The sequence below is a fragment of the Salmo salar genome, unplaced genomic scaffold (genome assembly GCF_965601325.2).
Source record: "Salmo salar unplaced genomic scaffold, fSalSal1 ptg000424l, whole genome shotgun sequence".
Lineage (NCBI taxonomy): Eukaryota > Metazoa > Chordata > Actinopteri > Salmoniformes > Salmonidae > Salmo > Salmo salar.
The window spans coordinates 737,802-747,331 of NW_027675384.1; the positions used below are offsets into that span (position 1 = coordinate 737,802).

Genomic DNA, 9,530 nt, shown 5'->3' on the forward strand with positions numbered 1-9,530 from the left:
TGGGGATGTAGTTAGGTTTGTATGTAGTCTGGTGATATACCAGGGACTGGGGATGTAGTTAGGTTTGTATACAGTCTGATGATATACCAGGGACTGGGGATGTAGTTAGGTTTGTATGTAGTCTGGTGATATACCAGGGACTGGGGATGTAGTTAGGTTTGTATGCAGTCTGGTGATATACCATGGCCTGGGGATGTAGTTAGGTTTGTACAGTCTGATGATATACCAGGGCCTGGGGATGCCGTTAGGTTTGTACAGTCTGGTGATATACCAGGGACTGGGGATGTAGTTAGGTTTGTACAGTCTGATGATATACCAGGGACTGGGGATGCAGTTAGGTTTGTACAGTCTGGTGATATACCAGGGACTGGGGATGTAGTTAGGTTTGTACAGTCTGATGATATACCAGGGACTGGGGATGTAGTTAGGTTTGTACAGTCTGGTGATATACCAGGGACTGGGGATGTAGTTAGGTTTGTACAGTCTGATGATATACCAGGGACTGGGGATGCAGTTAGGTTTGTACAGTCTGATGATATACCAGGGACTGGGGATGCCGTTAGGTTTGTACAGTCTGGTGATATACCAGGGACTGGGGATGCAGTTAGGTTTGTACAGTCTGATGATATACCAGGGCCTGGACATGCAGTTAGGTTTGTTTTCCTCTAGCTACTCTCCAGTTTGCTCCCAGCAGCGTTCATAGAACATAGATCACTGTTCAACTAGGCTGCAGAGTTCCTAGTTTGACAGATAATTCAACCAGTGTGACCAGTGGGTTTCTTTAAATGAATGAATATGAAACTGCCTTAAATACAGATGTGAAGCACAGTATGTTTTAAATTCTCACTCAAAATATGCACTGCTCTATTTGAACGTCTCAATATAATATTATTATTTAATGAAAGGAATAAAAATACATTTGTATGCAAATAAAAATTTATCTTAACTGCGTTTCCCTCCAGTCCGCAGACGGCGATGTGCGTCTTTAAGGCGATGCTGCAGCGTGACGTATAATCTAGTGGACGGAACGGATCAACAACAACGAGTCAGCCACCTTGGTAGCCAACAGCCGAAACATTTAGACTGTTTCTGTGCATATTTGCCTCTGTGTTTTAAATATACTTCTGACATCTAGTTAATAGACACCATTTAAATGTTATAGGTACATTGTTAGTCAACTAGCTGGCTTGATAAGTTAGCCTAGCACTAAACTAGTCGCTCATGCTAACTAGCTAGCTAGCTAACATCCCCGACCATGAACTCACTGATGTATTCCTCGCCTGCTAAAGAAGAGGTCTGAACATGAGCTCCCTAAACTACTCCCCTCCTGTTAAAGAAGAGGAGGTCTGCTGGACGGAGAAAGAAGCTCTGGGGCTGAACGTTGTCGTGAAAGAGGAGAAGGAAGAGGAGGATGTCACAGTAAAAGAAGAAGTAGAGGGTGAGACTGTTACTGTGAAAGAAGAAGAGAAAGACGTTTCAGTGAAAGAAGAGGAAGACACGTTCAGAGTGAAAGAGGAGGAGGATGTTACAGTAAAAGAAGAGGAGGAAGAGAAAGAGGAGGATGCAGTTTATGGGGTGAAAGAGGAGAAAGAGGGAGAGATAACGGTCATATTGACAGAGGAGTCAGGAGATCTGATTACCATCAGTAAGTACTGTCTTAAAAACGGGCTCTAACTCTCCAAAGGTTTTGAACGAACGTGTTGTTTTAAAGCAGCATGCTACTGAAATTCTATACTTGAAGATGTTGTTCTGTACTATAGGAATTCATGTTATAATATAATGTTGAAGCTACATTTTAAAATGGATGATTAAAGCCCTGAATGCTGATTGGCTGACAGCCGTGGTATATCAGGCCGTATACCACGGGTATGTCATGTATTTTTACTGTTCTAATTATGTTGGTAACATGTTTATAATAGCAATAAGACACCTCAGGGGTTTGTGATAGATGGCCAATATACCACGGCTAAGTTCTGTATCCGGGCACTCTGTGTTGAGTCGTGCTTAAGAACAGTCTTTAACCGTGCTATATTGGCCATATACCACACTTCCTCTGGCCTTATTACTTAACTGTAACATGTGTATACCATCAGAGTCCCCCCACCACAAAATCACAACTTAATTGTCTCACAGAATGGCAAACATGTTATAAATGAAATTTTTGACGTGTGTCCATTGTAGGCCTTGCGTAGAGTGTGTATACCCGCAAAAAGCAGATTTCTAAATAATGTTGGAGAAATACATAAAATAAGTGTCACGTCCTGACCATAGTAACTGGTTATTTTCTATGGTAGAGTAGGTCAGGGTTTGACAGGCGGTGTTTTGTGTTTTTCTATGTTTTCTATTTCTATGTGTTAGTTCTAGGTTTTCTATTTCTATGTTTTTTTGGGGGGTTGATCTCCAATTGGAGGCAGCTGGTCCTCGTTGCCTCTGATTGGAGATCATATTTAAGTAGGGGTTTTTCTTCCTGGGTTTTTGTGGGCAGTTGCATTCTGTTTAGTCTCTGTACCTGACAGAACTGTAAGTTGATAATTTCCTTTTGTTATTTTGTCATTAGTGTTTTGAGTAAATAAATATAATAATGAACACTCAACATGCTGCGTTTTGGTCCCCTCTATACGACGCCCGTTACAATAAGAAGCATTATTGAAATGAAATGGACACGTGTTATGGGGAGACTGAACATATTAGCAAAAGGACAAGCGTTTTGGGGAGACTGAAAATATTAGCAAAAGGACAAGTGTTTTGGGGAGACTGAACATAATAGCAAAAGGACAGTTTGTAAGTCTTCAAAATAACAATTTTGAAGGAAAGGTGTGGCTAAACAAAAAAATATAATTTAGAGAGATAGTAATGTCCATTATTACTTTAGAGATGAAGTGGGACACCAACAAAACGTTATTAACAATGGATCAACTGCAGCCTATAACACTGACTGGAATAGTAATATATATTATTATAGAGCTCTGATCAGCCTATAAACATGATCTATTATTATAGAGCTCTGTTCAGCCTATAACATGATCTATTATTATAGAGCTCTGATCAGCCTATAAACATTATCTATTATTATAGAGCTCTGATCAGCCTATAAACATGACATTATCTATTATTATAGAGCTCTGTTCAGCCTATAAACATGACATTATCTATTATTATAGAGCTCTGATCAGCCTATAAACATTATCTATTATTATAGAGCTCTGATCAGCCTATAAACATGACATTATCTATTATTATAGAGCTCTGTTCAGCCTATAAACATGATCTATTATTATAGAGCTCTGCTCAGCCTATAAACATGACATTATCTATTATTATAGAGCTCTGATCAGCCTATAAACATGACATTATCTATTATTATAGAGCTCTGATCAGCCTATAAACATTACATTATCTATTATTATAGAGCTCTGTTCAGCCTATAAACATGACATTATCTATTATTATAGAGCTCTGATCAGCCTATAACATGACATTATCTATTATTATAGAGCTCTGATCAGCCTATAAACATGATCTATTATTATAGAGCTCTGATCAGCCTATAACATGACATTATCTATTATTAAAGAGCTCTGATCAGCCTATAAACATGATCTATTATTATAGAGCTCTGATCAGCCTATAAACATGACATTATCTATTATTATAGAGCTCTGATCAGCCTATAAACATGACATTATCTATTATTATAGAGCTCTGATCAGCCTATAAACATGACATTATCTATTATTATAGAGCTCTGATCAGCCTATAAACATGACATTATCTATTATTATAGAGCTCTGTTCAGCCTATAAACATGACATTATCTATTATTATAGAGCTCTGATCAGCCTATACACATGACATTATCTATTATTATAGAGTTCTGCTCAGCCTATAAACATGATCTATTATTATAGAGCTCTAATCAGCCTATAAACATGACATTATCTATTATTATAGAGCTCTGTTCAGCCTATAAACATGACATGATCTATTATTATAGAGCTCTGTTCAGCCTATAAACATGACATTATCTATTATTATAGAGCTCTGTTCAGCCTATAAACATGACATTATCTATTATTATAGAGCTCTGCTCAGCCTGTAAACATGACATTATCTATTATTATAGAGCTCTGATCAGCCTGTAAACATGACATTATCTATTATTATAGAGCTCTGATCAGCCTATAAACATGACATTATCTATTATTATAGAGCTCTGATCAGCCTATAACATGACATTATCTATTATTATAGAGCTCTGATCAGCCTATAAACATGATCTATTATTATAGAGCTCTGATCAGCCTATAACATGACATTATCTATTATTAAAGAGCTCTGATCAGCCTATAAACATGATCTATTATTATAGAGCTCTGATCAGCCTATAAACATGACATTATCTATTATTATAGAGCTCTGATCAGCCTATAAACATGACATTATCTATTATTATAGAGCTCTGATCAGCCTATAAACATGACATTATCTATTATTATAGAGCTCTGATCAGCCTATAAACATGACATTATCTATTATTATAGAGCTCTGTTCAGCCTATAAACATGACATTATCTATTATTATAGAGCTCTGATCAGCCTATACACATGACATTATCTATTATTATAGAGTTCTGCTCAGCCTATAAACATGATCTATTATTATAGAGCTCTAATCAGCCTATAAACATGACATTATCTATTATTATAGAGCTCTGTTCAGCCTATAAACATGACATGATCTATTATTATAGAGCTCTGTTCAGCCTATAAACATGACATTATCTATTATTATAGAGCTCTGTTCAGCCTATAAACATGACATTATCTATTATTATAGAGCTCTGCTCAGCCTGTAAACATGACATTATCTATTATTATAGAGCTCTGATCAGCCTGTAAACATGACATTATCTATTATTATAGAGCTCTGATCAGCCTGGAAACATGACATTATCTATTATTATAGAGCTCTGATCAGCCTGTAAACATGACATTATCTATTATTATAGAGCTCTGATCAGCCTGTAAACATGACATTATCTATTATTATAGAGCTCTGCTCAGCCTATAAACATGACATTATCTATTATTATAGAGCTCTGATCAGCCTGAAGACATGACATTATCTATTATTATAGAGCTCTGATCAGCCTATAAACATGACATTATCTATTATTATAGAGCTCTGTTCAGCCTATAAACATGACATTATCTATTATTATAGAGCTCTGCTCAGCCTATAAACATGACATTATCTATTATTATAGAGCTCTGTTCAGCCTATAAACATGACATTATCTATTATTATAGAGCTCTGATCAGCCTATAAACATTATCTATTATTATAGAGCTCTGTTCAGCCTATAAACATGACATTATCTATTATTATAGCGCTGTGCTCAGCCTATAAACATGATCTATTATTATAGAGCTCTGCTCAGCCTATAAACATGATCTATTATTATAGAGCTCTGCTCAGCCTATAAACATGACATTATCTATTATTATTGAGCTCTGCTCAGCCTGTAAACATGACATTATCTATTATTATAGAGCTGTGCTCAGCCTGTAAACATGACATTATTTATTATTATAGAGCTCTGTTCAGCCTATAAACATGACATTATCTATTATTATAGAGCTCTGCTCAGCCTATAGACATGACATTATCTATTATTATACAGCTCTGCTCAGCCTATAAACATGATCTATTATTATACAGCTCTGCTCAGCCTATAAACATGACATTATCTATTATTATAGAGCTCTGCTCAGCCTAAAATACGACATTATGTAGCCTGGCAGGTAGGAGCCAGTAACCGAAAGGTTGCTGGATCAAATCCCCGAGCTGACAAGGTAAAAACGCTGTCATTCTGCCCCTGAGCAAGGAAGTTAACCCACTGTTCCCTGGCTGCCGATGACGTGGATGTCTATTAAGGCAGCCCCGCACACCTCTCTGATTCAGAGGGGTTGGGTTAAATACGGGACACACATTTCAGTTGAATCCATTCAGTTGACTAGGTATCCCCCTTTCCCTATTGTAGAGCTCTGCTCAGCCTATAAACATGTGAGAAAGATTAGATTTTATGTTCTACATTATTATTATTATTAGGGCGGCCACCAAGTTTTTATTAAATTATGTAATGTTCTGAAAACTGACTTCAGGTTTTTGAGGAATCTAGCCTCACAGGAAGACAGTTTTATTTTATGGAGGTTTAATTCAGTTCTCTGTTTAATATTTAACTAAAAACTCTGTTTGTCTTTGGTAGGAGAGGGACCAGACTCTCACTCTGACAGCAGGGAGACTCCTTTAGGGGAACCAGACCCAGAGACGCCCAAACCAGCGAGACAACACCACTGTTCCCAGTGTGGAAAGCGTTTTAAGTGGTTAAGGAACCTGAAAGTACATGAGAGAACGCATACAGGAGAAAACCCTTACGAATGCTCCCACTGTGGAAAGAGTTTTACCAAGTTAGGGAACCTAAAAGAGCATGAGAGGACACACACAAGAGAAAAGAGTTTCCAATGTTCCCAGTGTGGAAAGAGGTTTACCCAGTTACGGTACCTGAAACAACATGAAGAAATACACACAGAAGATAGGAAGACCTACCACTGCTCTCAGTGTGGAAAGATATTTACTGGGTTAGGGAACCTGAAAATACATATGAGAAGACACTCTGGAGAGAAGCCGTACCACTGTTCCCACTGTGTAAAGAGTTTTACTCAGTTAGGGAGCCTGAAACCACATAAGAGGGGACACAATGGAGAGAAGCCTTATCACTGTTCCCACTGTGGAAGGAATTTTAGGTGGTATGCGAGCCTGAAGGAGCATGAGAGAATACACACAGGAGAAAAGCCTTACCACTGTTCCAATTGTGAAAAGAGTTTTACCCATCGAGGGAGCCTGAAAGCGCATGAGAGAATACACTCAGGAGAAAAGCCTTACAAATGTTCCCGATGTGAAAAGAGTTTTACCCGGTTAGGGAGCTTGAAAAAGCATGAGAGAAAACACACAGGAGAAAAGCCTTTCCAACATACTAATACACAGGAGGAGAAGACATACCACTGCTCTCATTGTGGAAAGACATTTTCCCAGTCAGAGGACCTGAAATCACACGAGAGAATAGAGAGGCTGTGTTCTGACTTATGTTTTTGATTGAGAAATTGTGTTTTTGTTCATTCTACATTAAATAATATTGTATGAATGAAATCATACTGAAAAATAGGTCTACATGTTTTTTCCAGCTCAAGACATGATCATGTCGAAAAAATCGGATTAAAAGAGTAAAAAAAAATGTTTTGATTATGAACTTAAGATTGATTGAATGCAAGTGTAAACCCCTAAATGTTGTTCACTATATCATTGGGATATTTCAAACATGTTAATTATTAAATAGATTGATATTAGTATTTCTTCATTCAGATTGTCATTGTAAATGCGTATTGGTTCTCAATTGACATATCTGATTAAATAAATGTGAAATAAAGTAAATGCCATATTGTTTTTGGGAAGTCTATTTGGTTCTATGTTGGGACTATAAGGATATTTTGAAGATAAATACACAAGGCAGAGTACGAGAGAGACAGAGGACGAGAGGTCAGTACAGTACTAACAACCAATGGAAATTGTGTTTTTTCCTGTAATAGGGAGTTATTGATCAGTGGTTCAGCAACATGGGAGGATGTAGATGTACACTACCGTTCAACAGTTTGGGGTCACTTAGAAATAACCTTGTTTTTAAAAGAAAGCAATTTTTGTCCATTAAAATAACATCAAATTGATCTGAAATACAGTGTAGACATTGTTAATGTTGTAAATGACTATTGTAGCTGGAAACAGATGATTATTAATGGAATATCTACATAGGCGTACAGAGGCCCATTATCAGCAACCATCACTCCTGTGTTCCAATGGCACGTTGTGTTAGCTAATCCAAGTTTATCATTTTAAAAGGCTAATTGATCATTAGAAAACCCTTTTGCAATTATGTTAGCACAGCTGAAAACTGTTGTTATGATTAAAGAAGCAATAAAACTGGTCTGCTTTAGACTAGTTGAGTATCTGGAGCATCAATGTAACCTCTCAAATTCATAGACAGGTGTCGCGTCTTTTTTACCCAAAAGTAGTTTTTTACCCGGAGACTGTAGTGCTACTTTCTCAAAATGAACATAAATGCTGTAGGGGGAGGGTTCTGGTGTTTTACCAGGAGACTGGGGCCGATCCCCATTTAGGAATGTATGTCTTGCTTACTCACACTCTGCATGTGTTGATACCTGGCTGAAAACCCTCACAGTTGTTGGCCAACAGATTTTGTCATGGAGTTTTCATTCAATAGGGTTTAGAGTCCATTTCATCTTAAGCCATTCTTTTAAATACGGTAATACCTTTAATTAGAATGTTGTACCTGTAAATACCTTTTCATTCTAATTTTGTTGACGGACTCAATAGAATACACGGAGTCAGAAACTAGGGATCAATTCAAGAAAGTCATCATTCGTCTCTGTTTCAACACCAACTGGTAGATTTAAAAATACTCTGATCTTGTAGATTATTTAGGTACATTTTAGGGTTAGGAAAGTATGTATGAATCATAAAAACAATAGTCCTATAAATCTACCCTAATTCTTACTAATCATGGAAGTTTGATGACAACGGCCCAATCCTACATTTACATAAGTGTTCAGACCCTTAACTCAGTACTTTGTTGAAACACCTTTGGCAGCGATTACAGCCTTGAGTCTTCTTGGGTATGACACTACAAGCTTGGCACACCTGTATTTGGGTAGTTTCTTCCATTCTTCTCTGCAGATCCTCTCAAGCTCTGTCAGGTTGGATGGGGAGCATCGCTGCACAACTATTTTCAGGTCTCTCCAGAGATGTTTGATCGGGTTCAAGTCCGGGCTCTGGCTGGACCACTCAAGGACAACAGTGCAATAATATGTAACAACTTCACAACAAATACACACATCTAAAGTAAAGGAATGGAATTAAGAATATATAAATATTTGGACGAGCAATGTCAGAGTGGCATAGACTAAAATACAGTAGAATAGGATAGAATACAGTATATACATATGAGATGAGTAATACATAGACAGATACAGTAGAATAGGATAGAATACAGTATATACATATGAGATGAGTAATACATAGACAGATACAGTAGAATAGTGTAGAATACAGTATATACATATGAGATGAGTAATACATAGACAGATACAGTAGAATAGGATAGAATACAGTATATACATATGAGATGAGTAATGCATAGACAGATACAGTAGAATAGGATAGAATACAGTATATACATATGTGATGAGTAATACATAGACAGATACAGTAGAATAGGATAGAACCTAGTCTGTTCATTATATACATCTACATGATGTATTGTTACACCATGTAGGAGCAGTATAGACCTAGTCTGTTCATTATATACATCTACATGATGTATTGTTACACCATGTAGGAGCAGTATAGACCTAGTCTGTTCATTATATACATCTACATGATGTATTGTTACACCATG

At 36.9% G+C, this 9,530-nt stretch overlaps 1 protein-coding gene across 1 annotated transcript; it reads left to right on the plus strand.

The window, feature by feature from the left end:
• The first annotated feature begins 1,018 nt into the window (after positions 1 to 1,018).
• Positions 1,019 to 7,504, plus strand: LOC123741796 (uncharacterized). The gene is made up of 2 exons (XM_082971793.1): positions 1,019 to 1,645; positions 6,270 to 7,504. Exons 1-2 carry the CDS (start codon positions 1,303 to 1,305, stop codon positions 7,154 to 7,156), a joined length of 1,230 nt encoding a protein of 409 aa, XP_082827919.1. The 5' UTR covers positions 1,019 to 1,302; the 3' UTR covers positions 7,157 to 7,504.
• Positions 7,505 to 9,530: the final 2,026 nt, after the last annotated feature.